The sequence below is a fragment of the Microtus pennsylvanicus genome, chromosome 8 (genome assembly GCF_037038515.1).
Source record: "Microtus pennsylvanicus isolate mMicPen1 chromosome 8, mMicPen1.hap1, whole genome shotgun sequence".
Lineage (NCBI taxonomy): Eukaryota > Metazoa > Chordata > Mammalia > Rodentia > Cricetidae > Microtus > Microtus pennsylvanicus.
In genome coordinates this window covers 21,774,825-21,802,590 of record NC_134586.1, presented here as the reverse complement: position 1 = coordinate 21,802,590, position 27,766 = coordinate 21,774,825, and the positions used below count along the sequence as shown (strand labels likewise).

Genomic DNA, 27,766 nt, shown 5'->3' with positions numbered 1-27,766 from the left:
CCCGGGACTTGGTGACTAGATCTAAAGAGCTCTGACATCATGAGTGATCACTATTGTCACAAAGAGGTTGAGGGAAAAGGGTGTGGCTCAGTGACTGGGCATTGCATCAAAAAAAAAAAAAAAGGCTGAACTCCCCGCTCAATCTGAGAATAACAGCCCAACAAATTTACATCAGTTTCAAGTGTATATGTGCTCATTTATACCAAATACTTCTACATAACCATGTATTCCCCGAGATCATAACAATATTTTGACTTGAAGATAGGGCCTTGGTCTAAGAATTCCAGCCCTCCAACATTCCAGAAAATAGTCGTATGTGTCAATATTATACATAGTTATTTGAAGAAAACTAGGCTCAGTTCTGAATGGCTGAGAGTTCTCCTCTGAGTAATCAAGAAGGAAACGGGAAGCAGACTGAACCCTCAGATATTTAATAGAGCGACCTCATTTACTATGTAATGGGTTCTAAGGAACACAGGTGGCCTGGACGAACTAATAGTTGACTGTCTTGGCAGGTTTTGTCTCCTCGATCTCTGAAGACAGCCAGCGGTAAGTGCGATGCCGCCGCAGCACCTCAATGGCCTTGAGTTCCAGTGGGGTAGCCTGAATGCCAAGATCTTCCAGGCCAGGCAGGTCATGTGTTAACACATCTGAGATATGTATCTGTGAAGAGAAGACCACAGAGAATGTTGAAAACATCACCCCTAAAACATCCACACCCTCCAGCTGTCCTGAGGCTCGTCACTGGGGAGATACCTTTAGAGAACACATAGTAACCCTTGATTCTGGAACTCACTGAAGCAGAACAAATAGCGAAGATCATCAAAGGCCAGAGGCAGGTTTCCCACACCACTCAGGAACATAGGACAGTGATCTTGGACCAGCAGATCTATGGGCACGTGCACACAGACCTGAACCTAGTATAGCGAGGCAGGAGCTGTCTCTCCACCCAGGGATTCAGATAAGAGCTAAAATAGAACGAACCCACCCCTATTTTCTTATGCTGGGTCTCTGGGTTCTGGCTCTCTACTTAAGTTTTAACTTATTATTCTGGTTTGGTTTCAGAATTTTTTGACAGCATTTTGGTGTGGGATATTTGTATAGTAAATGAAGGTGTACTGCTATGATTAATGTAATAAGAACTTGAATGGCAGGGGAGTACAGCTGGGACTTCTAGACACAGAGAGAACTCTGGGAAGAAGGAAAGCAGAGTCACCAGCCAGAAGCAGGAGAAGCCAGATGGGCAGCTCGGAGATGAGGTGATGAGCTTCTAAGAATGCAGATTAAAAACATGAGTTAATTTAAGTTATAAGAACTAGTTAGGAACAAGCCTAGGCTAAGGTCAAGCTTTTATAATTAATAATAAGCCTCTGTCTCATTATCTGTGGGCTGGTGGTCCCAATAAGAAAGTACTACTATATTTGGTGCCTCATGTGGGGTACCAGTTATTGTGGCTTCTTTTATTGTTTATCAAAAAATAATGTTTGGGAGTTAAATATTAGGAAATAACCTGATAGATCCACCTTCTTCTTCACCTTCCCAGCCCAAAAAAGCCCATGCATATCTTCAAGCTCCTCCCTATTCCATCTATGTGTCCCTCTATCTTCCCCTGAGTCCACCAGAAAACTCTATGCTACACTCCAGCCAGCTGAATGTGGACTCTGCCCTCCAAACCAAAGTCCCACTCAATTGATGGTCTCAGAACAACAACACAAATAAATTTCCTTCAACAGTGTCTCGCACTGTAACCCCTAGGAACCTTTTATGTAACCCAAGCTAACCTCAAATTTGTGATGCTTGCCTCAGCCTCCCAAATGTTGGGACTGTAGGTTCTAACACCATGCCTGGGCCCATTAGACTTTTGTCTTTTTTAACTCCAAATATACTTATTCTGGGTTAAGAAACACTACAAAGTCAGAAGCCAAACTCATCCTGTTTAGGGAAGAATGACCATCAAAAAGCACCAAAGCAGAGCCTTCTGTGCACGGAACCACACCAGGTCCCATCCTGTGACCCCCAATAAACAACACAGAAAGGACCATAGTGTGTTTACCTAATTCTCTAAGGCTGTCTGCAAACCAAACCCACTATACTCATACTTTCTCAGTCACCACGGTAAGAGCAAGTGTCAGACAACGGGCACAAGCACAGGAAGGCACCATGGGAAGGTCTCTGCTTTCTAGTCAGCCTGTCAGAGGGAGACTAACAGCCACCGGTCTCTGTTCCCTAGCACTATTCTCAACTCTATGCTGTGCTTTAGCTCTTAGGGGACAGTTTGGCTGTGTCCTGTCAATAGAAAGAAAACCCACAGTACTCAGGCTGAGACGCTGTCATCTTTCTATTTTATTTGGTATCTTCCCAGCAAGATTTGGGCACGCAGGGAGCAAATAATCAATGAATCAGACAAGCATGGTAGACATGAGAAGGAGCCAGGGCTTTGGAGCACAGCAGACTGCAGGCAGACAAGAGGGGCTGTTGCCTGGGTTACAGTAGGTAGAGGAGAGACAGTTATGCACTCTGCCCTCAGTACATGCAAACCTCCAGTATTAGAAGCATGTTTAATGAAACACTAAATGAACAAGCAGGTGTTAGGGGTGGCCCGACCTGGCATCTACTGGGGGTTGCTGAGGGTCTAGCCCTTTACCATCTAACACAGAAACCACTGGTCAAATGTGACTCAAATTTCAGTTTCAATGAACTAAAAAAAATAGAGTTGAAATCTGGTATCTACAGCCATGGTAGATCCACATCACACACTGCTGCTGGCAACGTGACAGTACAGACAGGCCACTCTGAGCACTGAGGGAAGTCCCGTGGGGCAAGGCTCATTTAGGTCTAGAAGAGGAATCTAAACTGCACGGGATGCCGAGATGCTTTATATGAACAACATAGAAAGGGCCGTCACTGAGATGAGAGCCCGAGGACAGAACACAAATTTGCAGCAGCAGGGTATGGTGGAGGCACGTCTGCCTGGCACGTGGGAGGCTGAGAAAAGATGATCAGCATGAGTTCAAAGTCAGCTTGAGCTGCACCATGAGCACAAGGCCAGCGAAGGGCACACAGTAAGACCCCGTCTCAAAACAACAAAAGCACCTGATAACAGTAAAAAACAAACAAACAACAAAAACCAAAAAAAACCCAGGCTGCAGTTCTAGTTACAATGTATGTCTGCACAGTGTAGCAGCAGACTCCAGGACAGGAGAAAAACTGTAGCCTGGCCTTTATCAGCAGCAGCTAGCAACTGGGAGGAGCGTAATTTATGACGCCCTCAGAACAGACAGCAGTCAGGATGGAGGGAGGCAGGAACGGAGCCTTCAGCACAGCCCACTGAGAGAAGGAGAGCCAGAGAACGCAGCCTGTGCTGGGGAGCTGCAAAGACATCATCTCAAATAGAAGAAATGAGGTCCTTTAGCAAGTGCTGCTTGCAGTGGGAGTGAGATGAGGTCTGCAAACTGACTGAGAGGTGGCAGTGTGGTGCTGTGGGTAGCCTGGGAAAGGGCAGTTTTAGGGCAGAGAGGGATAAAATTTAATTCAAAGGAATTAAAGAAAGAATGAGGCAAGAGTATGCTGGGAACAGGTACAGACAGCTCTTCAGAGGTTAAGGTATGAAGGGAAAATCAGATAACATGGTGGCACACCTGTAATCTCAGCACTTAGAGGTAGAAGCAGATGGCCCAAGAATCCAAGGTCACCTTCACCTATTAGTGAGTTCTGAAAACCCAAAGGGCTGTAAGGGAACACAGCAAGAGCGAAGTGACTGGAGGGCTCCAGGACCGAGTCTGTCTTCAGTGAGAGACACCAGTATGCATGTTTGAATGCTGACAGGAAAGACCTTACAGAAAGAGGACCACACTATCAGAGAGAAGATGGTGGAGCCAGGTGAGAATGAATGCAGGTTGGCCCAAAGAAGAAGGGCTAGCCTTGGCCAGCAGAAATCTCCCCCACCGGAGCCCTGCAACCTTCAAGCAAGTCAGCCAAACTGAACTGACTTCTCCAGCTCTACAGCGCTGTCTGGTGAGAGGTTTGCTATGCCCAGACTTACCCGCTCCACTTTGTCCCTCGTTGTCCAGGGCTCAAATGGGCTCATTTCAAAGAATCTAGCAACCCACCTGGAAAGGAGACACACGTGGCATGGGTGAAAAGTGTCTCTGCACTGGGCTTCAGCCTGTCAGACCCAGGAAAGAGGGGCTGCTGCACACAAGAACTCACCGAGTTTTTGTCTTTGTTGTTTCTGAGAAAATAACAACTTCTTGGCTCTACTGCTGTGAAGATATATCTAATTCAGCCTTCCTCCCTCCCTTCCTTTCTTGGATTTTTAAAACAGGGTCTCATGTACCCCAGACAAGCCTCAAAGTCACTATGTGGCTAATGATGACCTCGAACTCCTAATCCTTCTGCCTCTACCTCCCAAGTGCTGGGATTAAAGGCATGTGGCATCACATCTGTCTAAATCTACAGCGTGTGTGTGTGTGTGTGTGTGTGTGTGTGTGTGTGTGTGTACACGGGGTGCTAGGAATCAAACTCAGGGCCTCCCATGTGCTAAGCAAGTACTCTACTACTGAGAGCAATGAGCCCCGCCCTCTAGTTCCAGCTTTCTAAAGGCTTGAAAGAATGTTCCCACTGCAAAATAAATCCATGAAAAAGGAAGCCCTAAGACTGCTCAGATTTCTCAAGCAGTATATAAAATTCCACTTATAGCCACTCTTCCTAAGAGCAGCTCCCATGCCTGGGTCCACACTAACAGATCTCGTATGGACAATGCAAGGTACTTAGTGGGCCATGCCATCTGTACCTGCCAACCCTGACTTCACCCTCACCTTCATAGGCAACATGAAATGCCTCCCTCCTCCTGGTTTACAGTCCTCCATTGTACCAAAGTTGGTCCCAAATGACTCCATGTTCCTTTGTGGAGATCTCAGGTTCTTTACATCACTGCCTTCACTAGCATGCCAGTCCACAAATATTAATGGGGGCCCTTCTGTGCACCAGGCACAGTGTGGAGGCAGACAAGCATAGGGAATAGTTCAGTAACCTCAGACTCTAACCAGATTTGCATTATGCACACCTGCCTCTTCTTGTAATGCACGTGGCAGCCTAGTTTCTTCACCTGCATGTCCTATGCATGCATGCACCTCTCCAAACATCAGACATAGCAACTTTAGACCCCTACCTGCATCTAGCTACCCAAATGCTCCTCTCTGAATGAATTAAGTTTCTTCTCCCCTAATGACCATCAAACTTGGGACAGTTTCTTTTCAAATACATTTCCAGTGCACTTGGGTGCAAAGACTGGAAACTAATCCGGTCGGAATGGGTTTTGGTGCATACTCAGTAAAGTGAAATTGTGTCCTCAAGTAAACTTTCAAGGAGAACCAATTTACCATCTTATATCTATGCAAAACTGGGCTTGCATGTGACTAAAATTAGTTGTATTTTGGAAACAGACATACAGAAAAATGATTATATGATCGAATCTGTTAATCAAAACAACTCCACAAGCTACTCTCTTTAGCAACCAAACTTCTCCTCCTCTCGAACCTCATAAAAGGAATCCCAGAACAATTGGTGTCCCCCAGCACCTTCCCCGATAGGCCGGCTGTCAGCATCAACAGCATACCCCTCTATAATCTGTGCCACAACTTTGCTTTGAATAGTTTTAGTGCTACTTTTGCTAAATGAGCCCTTATCTTCCACCCTTTGCCTGATTCCTTGGGATCTGCTCTAGATACTGGAGAACAAGGGCAGCACTCTCCTCCTCAGACACTCGCGCTTGCTACCCCTTCCTAGGCGAGGCTCTGTTGCACAGTGGAATGCTTGCCTAGCAGGTAAGAGGCTCGGGTCTGAACCATCACCACAAACAAACACGCAAACCCTTTAAAAAGGCCAGATACAGTGGCCTGCACCTGTGATTCAGTGGTACACACGCCAGAGACAGAGGCAGGAGGACTGTTCCAAATTCAAAGTCAGCCTAGTCTACACAGCAAGTTCTAAACGAGCATGGTATATGGAGCCAGAAAAACAAACAAAATGACTTTTCCTCTCAACATCTCTTGATGCCTTAGAAACCCTCCATTTGGCAGTTTCTCATCTTCTGCTAGTGTTTAGTGAGGGCAGTCTTCTGACTTCTGGGGCCTTCTCCTCTGTCCCCTGTGTCCACACTCTGCCCCTGTCTACTATGTACAGTCACTATGTGTCCTCTGACCCCGTGTCCATGCTCTGTCCCTGTCTACTATGTACGGTCACTATGTCTCCTCTGACCCCGTGTCCACACTCTGTCCCTGAAAACTATGTACGGTCACTATGTCTCCTCTGTCCCCGTGTCCACACTCTGCCCCTGTCTACTATGTGTAGTCACTATGTCTCCTCTGACCCCGTGTCCACACTCTGTCCCTGTCTACTATGTACGGTCACTATGTCTCCTCTGTCCCCGTGTCCACACTCTGCCCCTGTCTACTATGTGTAGTCACTATGTCTCCTCTGACCCCGTGTCCACACTCTGCCCCTGAAAACTATGTACGGTCACTGTGTCTCCTCTGACCCCGTGTCCACGCTCTGTCCCTGTCTACTATGTGTAGTCACTATGTCTCCTCTGACCCCGTGTCCACGCTCTGTCCCTGTCTACTATGTATGGTCACTGTGTCTCCTCTGACCCCGTGTCCACACTCTGTCCCTGTCTACTATGTACGGTCACTATGTCTCCTCTGACCCCGTGTCCACACTCTGTCCCTGTCTACTATGTACGGTCACTGTGTCTCCTCTGACCCCGTGTCCACACTCTGCCCCTGTCTACTATGTACGGTCACTATGTCTCCTCTGACCCCGTGTCCACGCTCTGCCCCTGTCTACTATGTACGGTCACTGTGTCTCCTCTGACCCCGTGTCCACACTCTGTCCCTGTCTACTATGTATGGTCACTGTGTCTCCTCTGACCCCGTGTCCACACTCTGTCCCTGTCTACTATGTATGGTCACTATGTCTCCTCTGACCCCGTGTCCACACTCTGTCCCTGTCTACTATGTACGGTCACTATGTCTCCTCTGACCCCGTGTCCACACTCTGTCCCTGTCTACTATGTACGGTCACTATGTCTCCTCTGACCCCGTGTCCACAGTCTGTCCCTGTCTACTATGTACGGTCACTGTGTCTCCTCTGACCCCGTGTCCACACTCTGTCCCTGTCTACTATGTATGGTCACTGTGTCTCCTCTGACCCCGTGTCCACACTCTGTCCCTGTCTACTATGTATGGTCACTATGTCTCCTCTGACCCCGTGTCCACACTCTGTCCCTGTCTACTATGTGTAGTCACTATGAGTGTGAAAGAAGTCAAAGAAAAGCCTCCAAAGGAGAATGTCCTCAATAAATGATCACCATCACAGTGTGCTGCGTTTTGTACTATTTAAATTTTTTGTCTTGTTTTGTTTTTTGGTTGGTTTTTTTTTTTTGGTGCTAGAAATTGAAGCAGGGCCTTTCAATGACTCAGCACACCGCACAACCACTAAGCTACACCCTCCAGCCTACAGACCACTGTACAACCACTGGGCTACACCCTCCAGCCTACAGACCACTGTACAACCACTGAGCTACACCCTCCAGCCTACAGACTACTGTACAACCACTGAGCTACACACTACAGCCTACAGACCACTGTACAACCACTGAGCTACACACTACAGCCTACAGACCACTGTACAACCACTGAGCTACACCCTACAGCCTATAGACCACTGTACAACCACTGAGCTACACACTACAGCCTAGAGACCATGCTACCCAAATGTTCACCACAGTATCTTAGGTGCCTAGAACACTACCTGAGAAAGGTACGGCAATCAGTAAATATTTGACTAAATGAAGAAATGGATGCCATGTTGATTTATAAATCTCTCTCCGGCACATTAGACATGAAAATCTTTCTGCCAAAACTAAAATGTGCTCTGATGGTCCATAGAAAACATGGCCAGCAGAAGAAAGGATGTGTGTTGCTATGCTGGGGAATGAGTTCAGGACTTTGCCCTTGCCAGGCAAGTGTTTTGTCACTGAGCTACCAACCCCGGTAGGTTTAAAATTGTAGTCCTCAAAGGGAAGAAGTGAAGAAAGAAAAAGAAAGAAAAGGACGGAGGGAGGGAGGGAGGGAGGGAGGGAGGGAGGGAGGGAGGGAGGGAGGAATGGAGGGAGGGTAAGAGGGAGGGAGGGAAGGAGGGAAGGAGGGAAGAAGGGAAGGAGGAAGGAAGACATACAAAGGGACCAGGTCTGAGTCAGGATCCTCCTCCCTAGCTACACCAAAGCCTGCCTTAACAAGAACTGGGAACCTTGCCCCTTGGTGGGAAGCTGGAAAGAACAAAGGGAGAACTGACTGTTCCCTCACACCAGCTCCCAAGCAAGAATCTTCTCCAAATCAAAACCCAGGGATTTTATTGCTGTGTTGGCACTGGGGACCAAACCCAGAGCTTCACACTGCCACAATGTTCTGCCTCTGAGACAGATCCCCAGCCCAACCCTAGGGTTTTAAACTGGAGACTCTGAAGAACTACCCATAAAAGGTCATCCTTGTTTGTTAAGGTCATCTACAGTTCCTTTCTTGGCCAGAATTACAAGAGATTATCAACACACTAGAGATGTGTAGACTGGCCTTCTGTTAAAAAGTACTTCCTGGTACCCTGTGAAGGGATTAGGAATAGCACTTCTAGCCAACCCTCTCATGGGTCGACACAGACAGACAGCACAGTACTTACCTGTAAGCAAATCGTGGCAAGGGGTAGGGGAGGAAGGTCCTGTGGGCCATGCCATAGATGTACTGCACCAGGTGAAAGAGCAGGTACCGATTCGGTCTGAAAACCAAAACACAACTTCACATAATTTGCCCCTATGATTTTCTACAAACAATGAACACTTTCCTTGTGACAAAGGAAACACACTGTAACAAACAGAGACAAGCACAGAAGAATCACCTGTTAACCTTCCTGCCAAAGACAGCCTATTTCACATTCTTGTACATACGTTTATGATGCCCCTATCATTTATTGTTTTGTTCCCTTTGAGATGGGTCTCACTGTGTAGCCCTGGCTGGCCTCAAACTCACAGCAATCCTTTCGCCTCAGCCTGAGTCACCAAGCCTGGCTTACCTGGCATTTCTTTAATATACAAGATTAATTTTATTTCATATGTTTATGGTCATTTTTTTTAAAATATTTATTTATTATGTATATAATATTCTGTCTGAGTGTATGCCTGCAGGCCAGAAGAAGGCACCAGACCTCATTCCAGATGGTTGTGAGCCACCATGTGGTTGCCGGGAATTGAACTCAGGACCTTTGGAAGAGCAGGCAATGCTCTTAACCGCTGAGCCATCTTGCCAGCCCTGTTTATGGTCATTTATACACCTTTCTTGCCTCTGATAGTTTCTCTCCCTTACAATAACCAAAACCAATTCCATCTTCTGAATTGTCACCCTTTCTACATAGGCAGCCTCCATGTATCTAGGACCAGGCTTTAATAATTTTCCTTCACTTACATTTCAACTTCTACCCACCCACTTTCCTAATGCCATCTGCCTCAGAAAGATCATAACTGAGAGCAAAATGAAGATCATTCGCTATAAACCTTATTATTACAACATTTTACAAAAACAAACATAAAAATCCACCATGCAAAAAGAAATGCCGGTAGCCGGGCGGTGGTGGTACATTCCTTTAATCCCAGCACTCGGGAGGCAAAGGCAGGCGGATGATCTCTATGAGTTCGAGGCCAACCTGGTCTATAAGAACTAGTTCCAAGACAGGCTCCAAAGCTACAGAGAAACCCTGTCTTGAAAAACAAAAAGGAAAAAAAGAAAAGAAATGCTGGTATCAGCTAGAGGAAGTCTCACACGGAACCCTCGAACAGCCCTTAAATCCCAGAAGGATTGACAAGGCTCTCCGGTTTATACATTGCTGGCAACACTAGACCATGGCTAAGCTACCTGTGTGCAAGGTGCCTCCTCAAGAGGCTCCACAGCAACACACTCCATCACGTGTGACCGGACAAAGCAAAGACCCCTGGCTCACACTGAAAGGGGCCAGTATTTCACAGTTTGGCATTAAGGATCATTGGCAACAGATATCCTCAGCAAAGCCTGGGTCTGAGACCCTCTCCACTAGGCTTGTCAGCTAGATCCCTACACTGGTTAAAGTAAATACTGCCTTCTCTAGGGGAAAACAAACAAACAAACAAAAACCAAAAGTCACCAGCAGAAGAGCAAACCCCTAAACTGGCTTCACCTCTCATCTCTGCTCAGTGATTCAGATGACACTCTCAGCTCTGCTTGCCAATGAGTTCTCTACGGAACTGATCTTCTCTGGCCTCAACTTGCTCTTCTGAGCAAGCCATCCTGTCTACTGGCTGACACTCTCATGTTCCTGGTCTTTCAGAGCTGTCTGCATCTGGCCATATGCTCAGCCTGTCCCTAAGATGGAGAAATGACTGTCTCTGAGGGTGGCTAAGCCCTTCACTTACGCTCTGCACCAGCTCATCTCCAACCCTTTAACTACTCTACCCCTGCAATCAACGGTTAGCTCCTCGCTGGACCATTCTGAACAACAATCTAACCCTGGTGGGCCCTCCCCTGACTGCACATTCATCAGCCAGACCCCCTCCCCATGTGTATCTGTGTGTGGTCACAATGTGAGTCACAGTGAGCACGTCAGGGTCAGGACAATTTGCAGGAGGCAGTTCCACCATGTTGTTTTGAGCCAAGCTCAGTTCAGGCTTGGTATCAAGTGCCCTTACCCTGTAAACTGTCTGACCAGCCTTACCACCATCTCCTAATCACATTCTTGTTGCTTCTCCTTAGAGCTGTTTGTCTACTGCCTCCACCTCCTATCCTTCCAATGAGATCCCCCACAGTACAACACTGGCTCTGTCTCAATGCTCCAATCAGGTTACAGTCCAGAGGGTGGTCACAAATCACCATGCTGCCACGCCCCCTCCGGAGCATCCAATATAATTGCGCTTCCTTCTCCACCAGGTTCTCTCCTTCACTGGATTTTCCTTTTGGGAATTTAATATATATATATATTATATAAGTGGCTTGGCTTATTACTTATGGGTGTCATAACTAGTCTATCAGCTCCATGAAAGCAGAAACTCTGTCTTCATCATTCATTATTTTATAATATTTTATATACTATAAATTTCACCCATTTTAAGTTATAATTCAGTTTTTTAATTGAGACAGGGTCTTACCGTGTAGCTCAGGCTGCCCTAACTTTTGAGTTTCCTACCTCTGTCTCTAGAGTGCTAGGATCGTAGGCGCACCACGGTGGCCACTTATGTGGCTAGCTGTACAATTTTGTATTTCCACCAGCAGTAATTTGCAAGATTTCCTATTGTTCTACATTGTCACTAGCATTTGATATTATCTCTGCAATATGCTCTCTCAATGTAGTTTACAGTTTCCCTAGTAACCACAAAAGACATCAAGCATCTTAGTGTGTGCTTGTTCAACATTTGTATTACCTTTTTTACTCAAGTTTCTGTTGCTAATTTAACATGGGGCATGTATATCTGCACACCGTGTGCATGCCTGGTGCCATGGAGGCCAGATGAGGCACTGGGAGGTGGGGCTGGGGACAGAGCCCAGGCTCTCTGGAAAAAGAGTGCTCTTAACCACTGAACCATCTCTCCAGTCCCAGGCTTTCCATTTTTTTAAATAGTATTTATTATTAGAAATACAAAAGTTTCAAATCTTGATGAGTCAAACTTAACTTTTTCCCTTTTATGGATTATGCTTTGGATGCTATAGCTAAAAACATCTTGCTTAACTCAAGATTTAGAATATGCTCCACTCGAAATATTTATAATTTAAAGCTTACATTCCTTTTCTTTTCTTCACAGATTATAAAGTAAAAGTCCAAATCCCTATTTCCAGTCTTTTCCTGGGAAGAGACCACCCTCTCTCCACTCAAGAGCCACAGCACTTTTGTCCCCAGTCAGACAACTGGCCATAAACATGATTTGGAGCTGGGCATAGCGGTGGAGACTCATAATCCCAGGAAGAGGACAGGAGGATTTTTTGAGTATGATACTGACCTTGATTACATAATGAGTCCTAGAGCAGCTTGGGCTACCTAGGTGGTAAGACCCTGTCACAAACAAGCAAACAAAGGCTGTTTCTAGACTGCTGGTTCTGGTGAACTGATCTGCTTATTAATTCAGCACAAACTGCCTTGATAATTACAGTTTTAGAGTAAGTTTTGCAATTGGGAAAATCACAGGTTTAGCCTGTTACCGATTTATATTATCTTTATATTACCATTTAAATTTCGACTTTGTCACTTTCTGCAGAAGCCTGCTGGATTTTGACAAGATTCCATTATAGAGCAATTTAAGGACAACTGCCATTTTAACAACATTGACACTTCCAAATCAAGAATTTGGAAGGTCTTATCGTTTCTTCTTTCCTTTCCTTTCCTAGTGTTTTTTAGGTACATGTCTTACCAAATTTACCTAAGTACTGTATTTCTATGCTACTGTGAACATGATCTCCTGTAGTGCACGAACACACGTGTGGGTGGATGTACTGTGTACTAGTGCACCTGTAGCACACACGTGGGCCAGAGCTCACCTCTGTACGACGTACCTTGTTTCTGTTTCCTGAGGCAGTCTTCCACTGAACCTGGAGCCCTAGGGATCCTCCTGACTTCATCTCCCTGGGGTCACAGGCCTACTTGGCCTTTTTCTTTTTTCTTTTCTTTTTTTTTTTTTTAACTTTTACACCATGTGCCTGGAGATCAGACTCATGTTCTGCCCCGCTGCTTGCAAGGTGAGCACTTAACTGACTGAGCCATTTCCCCTCCTGTAAGACTTACTAAATTGTATTTATTGACTGCTTACTTGTATAAAAATAAAATTTTATATTGATCTATTTTGTGTTTTTACTGGGTTTATTTCATATATGTGTGTATTTGAGTGTGTCCCTGTGTTTTATAGTCCTTAACTAAAGATGACAGAATAAAGCAATACAATTAATACTACCAGAAACCTGAAGGAGCTGGGGAGATGGTTCAGCTGGCAAAGTGCTTGCTCCACAAGTTTGAGGACTGAATTTAGATCCCAGCACCCACATAAAAAAAGAAGCTGGACACAAAGGAGCATGCCTGTGACCCCCATACTGGGTAGGTGGAGACAGGCAAGTCCCTTGTAGCTCAATCAGTGAGCTCAGAAATTAAGAAAAAAGGTACATCTTCAGTGCAGACACTTTCCCCTATGACTTTCTGTTTGGTTTTGTTTTTGTGGCAGGATTGCCTTAAACTCACTCTGTAACTTATGCTGTCCTTAAACTTGTGGTGATCCTCCTGTCTCAGCTCCGCTCCCCCAAGTGCTAGGATTACAGGTGAGAGTCACTATGCCTGGATTCCTTGAATACTTTATCAAAAATATTGACTCTGCAAACAGGAACCCATGGACACCAAGAGTTGACTGCTTCTGTAGTAGTCTAAGGCAGTGGTTCTCAGACGGCCACTACAATTCTGCACATTCAGGCCAAGTTCTAGGTTCCCCAGCTGCTGTGTGTGGGATGTTCCTTCCAATCCTGTGAGTGATCTGCTCAGGAAGTGTGGACACCAGATGTTCCGATCCTGTGAGTGACCAGCTCAGGAAGTGTGGGCACAAGATGTTCTGATCCCGTGAGTGATCTGCTCAAGAAGTGTGAGCACCAGATGTTCCGATCCTGTGAGTGACCAGCTCAGGAAGTACTGTTTTATAAACTACCATCATCTTTTCATAAAGGCCAACTCTAGGCACTTACCCGGCAAAGGCAAAGGTTTTTCCTCTGGCATCTGGATCTTTAACCACATTAACAATCCCTTTGGAAACATCTGAAACCTATACAAATCATAAGACAGATTTAAGCAATTGTTGAGCTAAGATATCAGACCTGGAGAACCAGGTCCGTGATCTTGGTTACCTGGGAAGATGAGGCCGGAAGTATCAAGTTCAAGACCTGGCTGGGCTACACACTGGTTCAAGGCTAGCTTGGGCAACTTGGAACAACATGTCTCAATTTTTTTCAAGTGAGGTGTGAATGCAGCCCAACAGTAGAGTATTTGCCTAACATTCACACTGTCCTGGGCCAACCCCAGGACCACAAACATACATATATAAATGTTTAGGGAGAGATGGAAAGACAGGAAGAAGGACAAAGGGAGAAGGGAACGTAGGGGCTGCAGTCACAGGGACAGGACTGAACAATGACACCAGCTCGTCTCAGACACTGTAAGGAACCACCTACCTACTCCAATGTTCAAATAATCATGTTCAAGGCTCATCTGAGTATCGTCCTAGTCAGAAGTCCTATCTAAGTCAGCCTAAGGTCTTCCTGACATGGCCAGGCCAAAATCTCACCCACGTGATCTCTCAGCACTGTTCCCCACTCTGTCCTAAGTCACCATAACCTTAGAGGTTGAACCACATGGAGCTGCCGATGCTCTGCCATTCTGACTTTCAAAATAGGAACTGTATCCAAGTTTAGACCCAGAGACCCGAATCCACACCAGAAATTGTCAGGAAACTGCTGACAACTATATAGAAAACTCTTGTCACGGAGGGGTGGGGTATTCTGCTTCTGGCATCTACTGACTAAAGGCCAGGGGGGCTGCTCAACATCCCACAGTGAAGAACTGAATAATTGTCTGGCTGGCTCCAAACACCAGCAGTGTCAGTTGGGAAGCTGCTAGTTTTCCTGCCAATAGGACACAAGGGTGGGTCATCTGGAAAGAAGGAATCTTAATCGAGAAAATGCCTCCCTAAAATTGAGTGGTCGGTAGGCAAATCTGTAGCGCATTTTCTTGAAGACTGATGTGGGAGGGCCCAGCCCACTCTGAATGGTGCCACCCTGGGCAGCTGGTCCTAAGGCAAGTCACACACACAAGCCAGCAAGCAGCGCCCCTCCATGAAACCTGCATCAGTCCCTGACTACAGACTCCTGACCCGTCTGAGTCCCTTCCCTGAATTCCCTAAGTGAAGACGTGTAAGAAGTCCCTTTCTTTCCCAACTTACTTTTGGTCATGGTGTTTGTCACAGCAATAGATACCCAAAGTCAGAAACCCTGGTCCAACCCAGCCCAACCCAGTATGGAACCCAACCTTCTCCTTCACCTCTGAGCCCTCGCATGTGCAGTTCTCTGTATGTGAAACAGAGCTGCATCAGCTGACTCTGCACCCGTCCACAGCTGGATTTCAAGCCTCCTCATCCAGTGACATAAATCTCTCCTCCTAGCACTCCTCACATTGAATACTAACTGCTCCATTTCCCTGAGAAGCAAACTGTATGTACCACTGGTTATCCTTTCTGTACTCCCAGAAACCAGGTGTCAGCCCATCATACAAATCATAGGACATGTCTAAGCAGTTGCTGAGCTAACACATCAGACCTGGAGAACCAGGCCTGTAACCTTGGCTACCTGGGAAGATGAAGTCGGAAGTATCAAGTTCAAGGCCTGGCTGGGCTACACTGGGTTCAAGGCTAGCCTGGGACACTTGACACCAACTGTCTCAATTAAGCTTTCTCAGGTGAATGGACAACTGAAGACACTGAGAAGACATGCACCTCCTAGATAAACTGAGGAAACCAGTTGCAGCAAGTTGACCAAGTTAAAAAATAAAGTCAGTAGGTAAGAATGAGACCAGCAAATTGAACTAAACCTGAATCGAGCTAACACCCATTGCTAAGCCTTCATGCAGGATACTTACATATACTGGTTGTTTCACTGTCTTAAAACCCAAAGAAATAAGAGGCACGCCGCCAAACCAACGAATATCTGGAAGAAGAAACAAGAAACTGTCCTGAGAATACATAATAAAGATAATGTAAAAAATATATCAGACGCTGAGGATTCTGGACTGAATAAACAAACAATTAAGTAGAAAGGGGGCTGGGTTGTGACGGCCCATCCATAAATAAATAAGTAAATAAATAAATAAATAAATGAGCGAGTGAGTGAATAAAGAGGGGCTGGGTTGTGAAGGTTCATAAATAAATAAAAAAGCAAAAGCAAACAAACAAATACGTAAAAAGAAGGCTGGGTTGTGGTGGTGCATGCCTTTAATTCCAGCACTCAGGAAGCAGAGGCAGCATCTCTAAGTTCCAGGCCAGCCTGCGCTACAGGGGGGAGTGCTGAACAGTGCATTGTCTCCCTGGTTCCTGAGTGTGGACACAATGCAACAGCTGCCTCACCATCCCACCGCCATGCCTTCCCCACCATGGTGGACTGCAGTCCCTCAAGGTGTCAGGCAAAATGAGCCCTTCCTCCCCATGGTGCTTCTCGCTGGGTCACAGCCATAGCAATGAGAATGTGGCCGGCACAGCTTCTTCCTGTCCACATGGCTGTCATGCCCTTGAAACTTCTAGCCAAGCCTACAGCCAGCTCCAATGCTACCTCAACCTCCTCATACTATAGCATTTAACCTCTCCACACACAGATCTGCCTAGTCTGTTCAGGCTGTTACAACAAAATACCACAGACTAGATGGCTTAAAAACCCAAACTGTACTTTCTCCCAGCTCTGGAGGCTGGAAAATGCAAAGCCAAGGTGTCAGCAGGTTCCTGGTGAGGCTCTCTTTCTGGGTTGTAGGTGGCCATCTTCTTACTGTGTCCTCATGTGGCCTTTCTCTCACCAGTCACCAACCCCATCAGTTAGTACCTAACCCTTACGACATCATGTAGCCTAATGACCTCCAAATCCCTTTGTCCACATCGAGTTACAGCAGGCATTAAAGCCTCAACATAAAGAACTCACACATGATAAGGTTTATATTTTACATAGTGTATCGTTTCATAAAAACAAAGTGGAAATCACTGCAGAATTCCAGCTGGCACAACCAAGAGGGAGATATAGAAAAGCTGCATAAACAGATGGGCACAGCCCCACAAAGAAACAAGTCCACAAGAGTCAGGGACAAATCCTAAATACATATAAAGGAAAGAAGGCAATTTGAAAAGGCTTCATGATGTACAACTATAATATCATAGTATTTTGAAAAAGATGCAATAATCAACCAAGCCAGTAAAAAGATAGCGGTTGGCAGGTGTCCAGGATGGGGATAAGGGAGAATTTGTAGAACTCAAAAGATTTGCTTGTATCTTGCCAAGGTCACAGAGTTACTGAGTTTAAAGTTTCTGACTCTGAAGCCCATGCTCTGGGCCAAGCATGGAGGGAAGTAAGTCTGTACCTCCCTAAATCCACAGCACAACATTTAACCAGACTCTCATTACCCAGAAGCAGAAAGGACCACGCTGATGAGGAAAATGAAACTCCAAAGAGGAAAGGTAACTGAAGAGGAACTAGAACTCGGTCTGGGAGCTCAGAGAGCACTGTCAGCTGGTGCTCAGCTCAGCTGTGCTAAGCCACCAGGACTCCTCTCTTCTGGGAAGAAGGATGCATACTTGCAAAGTGATTGAGGAACCTGTCCTCCCTTCCAAAGATGTCAGATGGCCGTATGATGGTGGCTTCAGGAAACGCACTTCTCACTTCCTTCTCTCCCACCGCCTAGACAACCAAAAACAAAAGATGTTCTGAGTTCTTTGGCAGGTGCTAGGGCTTTCCCCTTCCCCACTACCAGAGACTACTTACATTTCCAAGGCCCTATTTTCATTAGATAACCATATTTTGGAAATAATCATATTATTCAAAAAGCTCAATTAACAGAATGTTATAAAAACACATGAGAGACAAAACAAATACCCCACACCCAGAAATTCTGTAGATGCTCTTCCTATTCTTATGCTAGGGAACTCTACAATGAAGGGAGACTGGATGCTTTTTCAGCCTTCAGTTTCTTTCTCTTATTTACAGACTCTCTGCTTTGTGTCAAGAAGATTGCAGCCTGCCAGAGAAACAAAATCCAACCCCACCACAAACTCTTCCCTCCCACCTCTCTCTCTTGCCAGGCCAGAGAAAACTAAGCCCACCCTTGCTGGACCACACCAAGCTCCCATTTCACTCACTCTGACTCTGAATTCTGCTTCAACAACTTCAACATCTGTTCTGGAACCACTTTTGACGAGATCACAGACGCCCACAGATCTGACACTGCAGTCCTCCTGACTGCTCAGTGACACTCACAATACCTCTTCCCTCCTGGAATGCAGCCTTCGGGGACACTGCTCTCTCTGGCTTCCTGTCTACCACACATGTCCCCCAGTCCTGATACCAAGTATCCCTCCCCCACCATACTGTCAGCGTTTGCATGCCTTGGCCCCATTCAGAGCTCTCTTCTCAGCCAGCCTGCTTATACCTCACTCTTCTTCAAATGACAGATTCTGCTGACTCTCAACTCTCATCTCCAGCACAGATCTCTCTTCTGAGCTCCAGGGTCAGAAGCCCTGAGCAACTGGGACATTGCTGAAATGTAAGTCCAAAACCTGCCCCCTGACATTCTCTCAAGGAAAACAGTGCCTCTTAATCTGCGCTGAGTTTGATTGGTGAGAGAGTAGAACAGATACTAATTACACTAGCAAAGTGTCATGCTCTTCTGAGGCTGCTGAGAAGCTGGCTCTGGAAGCAGAGCTGACCCCTGCCCCTACCGCAGATACAGCATGTTGATGCCAAGCACTTTTCAAACACCCCCTTTTGTGTCTGGCTGAACTCTTGGTTCTGTAAGGGAGGTGGGAAAATAGCAGCGGCTATTGTGTCCTTTAGAAAAGCTAGAGGGTAAGCAATTTCCAACAGAGATTACTGCTGTTTCTCTCAAGGTATAACAATGCCCTGCCTTGGGAGAGAAGCCGGAGGTCATCCCGGAGAATGCTTTGCTCTGCTGGAATCTCCATCAGGAAGTCCCACGTGACTTAGCACGGCTTCCCCAGTCATTTCTGCGGGAGACCTGACCATGCCATCTGCTGCTGTTTGTCCTTTTATTTGGAAGCCTCCTTTGAGGGGATGTTCTGCTCCACCTGGGTCTAAAGCACAGATAGAAATTCCAGCTGACCTTCGCAAGAGGGCTTCCCCAGGTGGTTTCTGCTGGACGTCTGTCTGGTGGCCCTAGTTTGGTGTGTTGCTTTGTTTGCTCTCTCTTTGGGCTACTCCAGTTATCCCAGCTGGACTTTGTGACCATCTGATTTGATGACATTCTGACATCTATCTGTTACTTCCCGCTATCTGTGGATAGCCATTGATTCTTGTATTTCCACTTGCTATATACTTTAAAAAAACTCTCTCATTCAAAACAAAAAGCACAGCTCTCACAGATCATTTTATAGATTACACAAAATAGAGTTGAAAGCCAAATTCCACCCCAAAAGATTCTGCTTTAGTTGGTCAGGGGTACAGACTGGGCATTGGAGTTTTGAAAAATATCTCCCTGCAGCTGGCAGGGATCATTTCCCCTGGTGGACTAGAGTCCTAATGAGGGCTTGGGTCACATCTGTTTGACAAGCAACAACATGCGATTTACAGCATATGACTGGTGCTTAAAAAACAATTTTCTCAATAAATATAAGCCTTGGAACACAAACCTGGAGTCACTATTAAGAACTCTGTTGTTCTTGTCAGGATGACACGAGACAAGCCCATTGTGGCAGAAGACAAATGCTTATGGGTAGACCCAGACACTAATAAGCCCGGACAAAGATGACACTTAGGTTCCAGATGGACTCTGAGCCACGGTGGCCAAGCCCAGACTCTAGGGGAGTTTGCAGGAGGAAGATGAACGATGCAAAGAGCATTTTCCCTGGCACTATCTACTCCCCTCAGTCTCAGCCTTCGCACTGCCCGGGGGCGACTGGCAGAAACTGGACTCCAGAAGGTTCAAGAGGACAGAGGCTCCCGTAATAACAGGAGCGGACCCAGGCCTGTCTTCTTTGGCAGGAATCATACCCTACATTTCCTGCTGTTTGCTGTGTCTCCCACAACCTCAAGCATCTGGAGGCAGTAATACAATCTATCCATATATGAGACCCTTCAACAGACCATTCAACCAAAAGGTCACAACACATGTACAGCAGCTGGAGCTGTGGTCCAGGGATAGAGCATTTGCCCAGCAAGGCCAAGGCCCTGGGTTCAGTACTCAACATCAAAAACCAAACAAATGAAAACCACAACACAGGCACACCTGGATCTAGAAGGACAATGAAAGACCCTCTGACATCTCAACACATGGTGGAGAAACACTTCTCTTTTTCATCAGGTTCCAAAGCATTTCCCATGCCCGTGCAGCACCTGCTGAGCTCCCAGCACTCACCTTGCTCCTCAGGTACCTAGAAGAACTCTTCATGCTGGCATTCAGGTGTGAAACATGAATGAATCTCTCAACACCAGCTTCCTTGGACAACTGAGCTATTGTTTGAGGAATCGTCACGAAAACGTCTTCAAAATCAAAGTTTCTGGAAGAAAAGGGGGAGGCAGTTAAGAATTCAAGAAAATTCAGGATTTCAAAGTTTTCTATGCTACTTTGATTTTCGTGACAGTATTTGAATTTGTAACAATTGCCAGGTGGTGGTGGTGCACACCTTTAATCTCAGCACTTGGGAGGTAGAGAGAGGAGGATCTTGAGAGTTCGAAGCCAGCCTGATCTACAGAGCTAGTTCCAGGACAGGCTCCAAAGCTACAGAGAAACCCTGTCTCAAAAATAAAAACAAACAAACAAATAAAAACAAAAAAGAAAAAAAAGGTAGCAAACTTTTAAACAGTAATGCCTTATGCCTTAACTTTAAGTCAAAAGTAATTTCTCCCAGGGTTTCCAGCCCTTCTTATTGTCAATAAACTTACGTAGAGACTTACTCAAAGTTATAATCAGCACAAGAAGTACTTTATGTTCTCAAGGAGTCTTGGGGCCAATGAAGGCACATCAAGAAAACCTGACTATCCTGGCTAGAGGGAAGCGGGGAAGTGCTGGGGTCTGGAAAGGGACTCACTTCTCATTTGTGAAACTTGGTTTCCCTAAAGAGAAAAAAATTTAGCCATGGCGGGGCCAGACCTCTAATGCTGGCTACTTGGAAAGCTGAGGCAGGGGTTCACAAGTTCAATGCTAGCCTGGGCTATAGAGTGAGCTCAAGACCAACCTGGGCAACTAGGCAACTTAGTGGGATCTCATCTCAAAATGAAGAAGAAAACGGGGACTAGGGCTATAGTTCAGTGGTAAAACACATGCCTGGTGTAAGGAAGGCCGAGTCCAGTCCTTAGTATTGGGAAAGAAGAAGGAAGGGAGGGAGGGAACAAAGGATAGAATGAAGGAAAGAGGGAGGGAGGGAGATTGGGACAGAGGGAGTGAGCTATGCCACAATTCACTACCTAACACTAGCTGAATGATTATCCTGTACAAACCACTATGCTAGTCCCTACCAGAGACATAAAGGAAGTCATCAAAGAATTTAAACTATTTAATGAAACAAGCATACTAAAAAAAAATCTAAGTCAGACACTTACTAAATGCTAAAGGAAAAACGTGTGAACAAAGGGCCATGAAAGAATCAGAGTAAAACAATATTTGGGCCAGTGCGGCAGCACACACCCATAATTCTAGCACATGCAAGGTGGAAGAGGAGAAATACAAGTCTATAGCTAGCCTGGGAATCACAAGACCCTGTCTCAAAAGACAAAATAATACTAATAACAATAAGCCATTATTGATAATCCTCACAAAAACTAAACAACATTCGAATCAGTTAATGACGCAAAGAGGCAATCTAAAAGACTGGAGAACAGTGGAACAAGCAAATCCTACATCCTAATTCTGCCCCAGATTGACAGGCTCGAGCAAAGTCAACACTGGTCACTGCCAAATTCCCATCACCAACCACACTGACATGATGCATCATCCCACTAACATCCACAGGACATATACCAATGAACCTTGTCACCATTACTGATGAGCTGGCTGAAACTGACACTAAGATCCCCAGCACACAGAAGGCCCTGGTAAATGTCACTGAACCCTAAGACTTATGCAAAGAAGACAGGAGGGACCAAGACTTACCTGGTTTCCCAGTCCCGCCCAATGAGATTGATGACCACATTGCTGTGCTGCACCACTCTCCGGATAGAATCTTTGTCTCTTGCGTCCCATTCCTGCAACAGCAGGAACCAATCAGATTAAAACACACGGGGAATACCTCAACACGTACAGCAACTTTCAGAATGGTCATCTGCCATTGTACAAACAAGGTTCCATTTCACAAAGACTCCACTGATTTTAACAAATGAAGCTGATGTCTCAAACTCCCTGCTCACCCTCCTCCACTCTTCCTAGACAAGGCAGTAAAAAGTACATGTCATTCATGACATCAAACACTGGAAAGAGGAAGCTCATATTTAATGGTGTGTATTTAGTGGGGCACACTTGGGTCATTTGACCCACGCTGACATGCAGCTCATTATGTAGCCAATGACTGAGGCCTCAGTCCCGAAATAATCACACAGAAACCATATTCATTAAATCACTGCCTGGCCCATTAGCTCTAGCTTCTTATTGGCTGACTCTTACATATGAATTTAACCCATTTCTATTAATCTGTGTATCGCCACATGGCCGTGGCTTACCGGCTAAAGTTCCATCTGGCTCCGGCAGGACTACAAGGCTTCTCTCTGACTCCTCCTCCTTCCTTTTATTTAAATAGGAAAGGGGAAGTGATGTGGGATTCCCCTTTGTATGCTGTGAATATGATTGATTAATTAATAAAGAAAACTGGCTTGGCTTGATAGGGTAGTACAGAGCTAGGCAACGAAAACTAACTGAATGATGGAAGAAAGAAGGGCAGAGTCAGAGAGAAGCCATGTAGCCCTGCCAGAGCAAGATGGAACTTTAGCTGGTAAGCCACAGCTGCGTGGTGGTACACAAATGAATAGAAATGGATTAAATTAATATTTAAGAGTCAGCCAATAAGAAGCTAGAGCTAATGGGCCAAGCAGTGATTTAATTAATATGGTTTCTGTGTGATTATTTCAGTTCTGAGCAGCCGTGACAAACAAGCGGCCTCCTTACTACAAATTAAAGAAGCAAGTATAATTTGGGATGTAAGCAAACCGGGCACCCACCACTGGAAATAGCCAAAGGGAGCAGCACCAAACTAGGAACTCAGGACAATTTCCTTATTTCTCTTCAATTCTTTCCTTATTTATTTACCTATTTACTTTCACTGCAGTGCTGGAAATCCAACCTAGGGCTTCATGTAGGTAGGACAAGCATTCTACCAACTGAGCTACATCTCCAGCCCCTAATGCTCTTTATAATAGCAGATCTATTTCAAAGACATGAAAAGAAGAATTAAAGAAATGCAGTGTTTAAAACTTCAAGTTTTTGTTGTTAACATTGCTTTACAATAGGGTCTACATAGCCCAGGCTAGCCTTGAATGCCTCCTCCCCTCCGCTGCTTAGACTACAAATGTGTGCCACCCTGCCTGGCTCTTGTTTGTTTGTTAAGGCGGAGTCTCACTCTATTCCTGAATGGCCTAGTGCTCACTATGCAGTCCAGGCTGACCTTAAACTCACAATAATCCTCCTGTCTTAGACTACTACTATGTGCTGGGATTGCAGGAATGAGTCCTCACCTCTGGCACAATTATTTTAATATAGAAATTCTGTTCTTTTTTTTCCCCTGAGATTACAATTCATAGTCACCATCAACGAGTTTATGAATTGAGCTGAAAATCTACGTGACCTATAAGCAGCTCACCATTCACTGGACAGATAAAGAGCCCACACAACCTAAATCACTCCCAGGATTTAGGAAGTGCTAAATCACTCTTTAGCTCTCTGGCAACCACTGGTCTGAAGAGCCCAAAGACCAAAGGAAAACGCGATGGGAACCTGAGAAAGGGCTGCTTCAGAGCTAAGGTCACACCAACGGAAACAAGCTCTCAAGCTTCTTCCCCATGATTCTGCTTGTAAAACCACCTTAGAGTCATACCATGAGGCAGATATAAAATCCTAAATTTACTACTTTCAGAATCTTCTACTAGTCACAAATAAAAGAGTAAACACAAAATCAAGAGAAATTCTTGTTAATATTTTATTTCTCCCAATAGATCTCAAATCTTCTCAATATGTAATAATAATTAACAAAAATATTAGCATATTCTGAATATAATTTTTTCATACAGTCTTTGAAATCCATATTTTTATCTTATAGTACATCTCAATTTAGACTAGCCACAATTCATGTGCTCAACAGCCTCACATGGCTAATGTCTACCACACAGAAGCAAAGAAGAGCCAACAGACCATGTCAACCATACAACCTAGTTAATAAAGTAAGACCAGAGTACAGCTATATCCATTCACTTACATACTGTCTGTGACTGCTTTGGGACCATAAGAGTGAGCTCAGCAGCTCTGACAGAGATTCTATGATCTACAAATTGCAAATAATCGTTATCTAGTGCTATATGAAAACAGTTTGCCCATGGTCAGACTAGGGCTTGCATGCTAAAACAAGAGCTGCAGGATCCTAGCAGAATTGAGGATGCTCTTAGTCTGGGGTTAAACTACTGCTTTATTACACTGCCTCTCACCTCTAACGATGACCTCGGAAATTACATTAATAACTCCAATGCCCAGTACAAAGGCTTACCAGAAAGATAAGCTGGCCCAGGTCACCCATGGGGCGAAGGTGCATGGTGTCATATATGTCACACCGATAGGGTATGATCACTTGTGACCCCATTCGTCCTAAAAGATAAAGGTAAACAGAATCAACATCAACATGACATGGGTATGATACCCACTAGTGACTGAGAAAATATCAAATTCTAATGTGATAGATTAACTTAATGCTTAGTAAAAAGTGTATTCTGCCATACCAAAGAGGCCATAACTTCTCAGTGTATTGTATTCCCAGAACATCCTATAGAGGAAGCATGGGTGTTCTCTCAATGCCAAGGCAGATAAAATTTATATACTTCTAAGACAGAAGTAACTTGTCATATCATTGAAACAAAAACACCTGGCTCGCAGTCTCAAGCGGGGCGATCTTAGTTCGGGGCAATGGAGGGCACCGAACTAAAAGAACCTGACTCACCAAGGGCGTTGACAACATATCGACCCAGGAATCCTGTGGCTCCAAACACAGTGGCCACCACTCCACTGACAGATGAACGGCCACCTTGCCCATGAGGTATGAGAGCATGATGAAGTTGGCGATGGGATGGGCCACGAAACACAGACGTAGCTGCTGCAGCGATGGCAGGACCTTCAGGAAAACAGCAGAGTCAGCAAACATGGTGCATGTTATCATGAAAACAACCAATAAATAACAGTTTCTTTCTCTAGAAATTTATAACTATTTTGGGAATGGTACCTTAGGGATTTAAGTACCAACAACAGTAAACATAAATTATTGTAGCATAAAAGCTATAGGAAATATACAAAACTAGAAAGCAAATACCATGTCGTATTGGGTATATAACCTTAAGTCATATTAAAGTGTTTTGAGAAAGGTTTTAAAGAAGAATAGCAAAGACTGGAATCCCATGAGTAACACAGAACATACACAAGCAAGGAGAAGTAAGAATGAGTAAGACTGGAGTGGAGAAACAACGAAAGACCGTCTGGACGTGACTGAAACGTGACAGCAAGAGAGAAGCAAAGCTGATGATGTGGCTGGAGGCAGAAGACTATCGGTACCTCAAAGGGAAAAAGAAAGAAAAAGGCTGGAGAGCTAGCTCAGTAGGTAAGGGGTTTGCTATGAAGGCACAAATCCCTGACACTCAATGTCTGTGTGTGTGTGTGTAGAGAGGGAGAGGGAGAGGGAGAGGGAGAGGGAGAGGGAGAGGGAGAGGGGGAGGGGGAGAGGGAGAGAGAGAGAGAGAGAGAAAGAGAGAGAGAGAGAGAGAGAGAGAGAGAGAGAGAGAGAGAGAAACCTGCCAAGCACGGTGACACTCATTTGTGACCCCAGTGACAGGTGATAGAGAGGCTGTCTCAAAAGGTGAACCCCTAGAGCTCAGTCAAGTCAACTTAGCCAAATCAATGACTTCAGGTTCAGTGAAGGATTCTGTCTCAGGTAGACAGACAAGGTTGAGAATGATTAAGGAAGACCCCAGACATTGACCTCTGGCCTTCATATGCACACACATTCACAAGTACCCGTACATACATATGTCCTATCCAAAATAAATACATATACAGAAAGCAAAAAGAGTGCAGTTTAGATGTAAAAATCACTGAAAAGCAATTTTTGGTAGGGGGTTGGTAAGTATGTAAGTTGGTGCAACAAGACAGAAGAAGGTATCCACAAAAGGGCGCCACCTCACCCTAAGGCCTTAGGCTGGAGTTATCCACCCTTCAAAACTTTTCTTAGTTACGGTAAATGAACATCAAAGGAATGCTTGGCGTAGGGGTATAAAACAGAAAGGCATGGTAGTTCACACCTGTAATCTCAGTACTTGAGAGGCTGAGGCAGGAGGATCACTGTGGGTTCAAAGACAGTTTGGACTCTATGTAGGGAATTCTAGGGTAACCTAAGAAAAGACTGGGGCACAGGGACATCAGACTCCCCAGCTGACAGCTGTTTGACTTCTTCTTGCTGCTCTGATTACCCTCATCAAAAAGATTATCAAACAGCCGCCTGCCCTTACGGCAGCACCAGTGGTCCTGCATATTCCACAATGCCTTGAGAAAACTACACAGCCGAAGCCAATTGCCTTAGTCAGGCTACTTGAAAAGCCTGTGCCAGATTTCTATGCTATCACAGCCTAATTCTAGGACCCTGCAACCATTTCCACCTAGACCAGAGCATAAGCACAGAGAGCCTGCTGTGACTGATACTAAAAAGGATAGGCTGGGATTGCTGGGAGCATCTCCGCCTATCTCGCCTGGCTCATTCGGCGAGTCTTCTGAAAGACACTCTTCTGTGGTTTCCCCCAGTAGAGTAGCAGAAAGGGTTTAGTAAAAGGCTTCTTCTGGGTAGCTTTTCCTGTCCACTGGCAGAAATGTGGGCTAAGTTGGTAACACGAAGGTAGAAGCAGTAGAAATGGCAAAGAAGTGGCGATGGACGAGGCGGTGGCACAGGGACGTCTGACTCCCTAATTGGCAGGCAGCTGTTGGACTTTCTCTTGCTGGCCCCAAAGCTCTTTCCAATGACTCTGACATGAAGCGATCTGACAGCCAATGATATTCGATAATGAGTAAATGCACTATGGAAAAACATAACTGAAGTGGACACGCTTTGTGGGGCGGGGGAGTGAAGATGGGGAGGAGCAACGACTGATTGCTTTGCTTCTTCTGGAAGAAAAAAAATGCATGCTTTCGAACTAAGGACTGAGAACAAATCCAACCATAACAGAAGAGTAAGCAAGCAATGCCGCCACGTCCTAAGCTGTCTTCCACTCTTCTGCGCTCCTCTTTCCACCCGGCTCCCAATTCTTTCTCCACAAGCATTTCTCTCTGCGACAGACCCTGGCGCCACAACCTAACACAGTCTCCATCCGGAGAGGCGCGGATCGTGGTTTCCATTGATTACATCCGTGAAGCCAATCGATGTCCTACTGTGCGACCCCCTTTTCCTCCATGAATTTTCCTTGACCTCAACCTTCCCAACAATCTCCATACTAACTCGAGCTTTAAAGCGTTCAGGTTCTCCTCGTTCCTCCCTGCTACTCCAGCTTCCCATCCCCTTCTCGAGCGCACAATTTCACACATGGACCTAGGGTATGAGGAAGAAAAGTTAGGTTCCCCTCGCGGAATCGGACCCTATGCGGCGGTGCCCGGTGACACTTACGTGACATTGGCAGCGCTAGGACAACCCGGGAGCGGACGGCGGTCGCCATCTTCTCCCACAATGCCCCACGGCTCGAGCTTCCGC

General features: G+C 45.6%; 1 protein-coding gene across 1 annotated transcript; it reads right to left on the bottom strand.

The window, feature by feature from the left end:
- Positions 1 to 171: 171 nt before the first annotated feature.
- Ndufa9 (NADH:ubiquinone oxidoreductase subunit A9) lies at positions 172 to 27,760 on the bottom strand. Its single transcript, XM_075982704.1, has 11 exons — positions 27,683 to 27,760; positions 24,986 to 25,156; positions 24,539 to 24,636; positions 21,946 to 22,037; positions 20,212 to 20,353; positions 17,420 to 17,522; positions 15,727 to 15,794; positions 13,785 to 13,861; positions 8,734 to 8,829; positions 4,043 to 4,109; positions 172 to 663 (listed from the first exon to the last, which is right to left on the bottom strand). The coding sequence occupies exons 1-11, from the start codon at positions 27,729 to 27,731 to the stop codon at positions 493 to 495; spliced, it is 1,134 nt and encodes a 377-aa protein (XP_075838819.1). The 5' UTR covers positions 27,732 to 27,760; the 3' UTR covers positions 172 to 492.
- Positions 27,761 to 27,766: the final 6 nt, after the last annotated feature.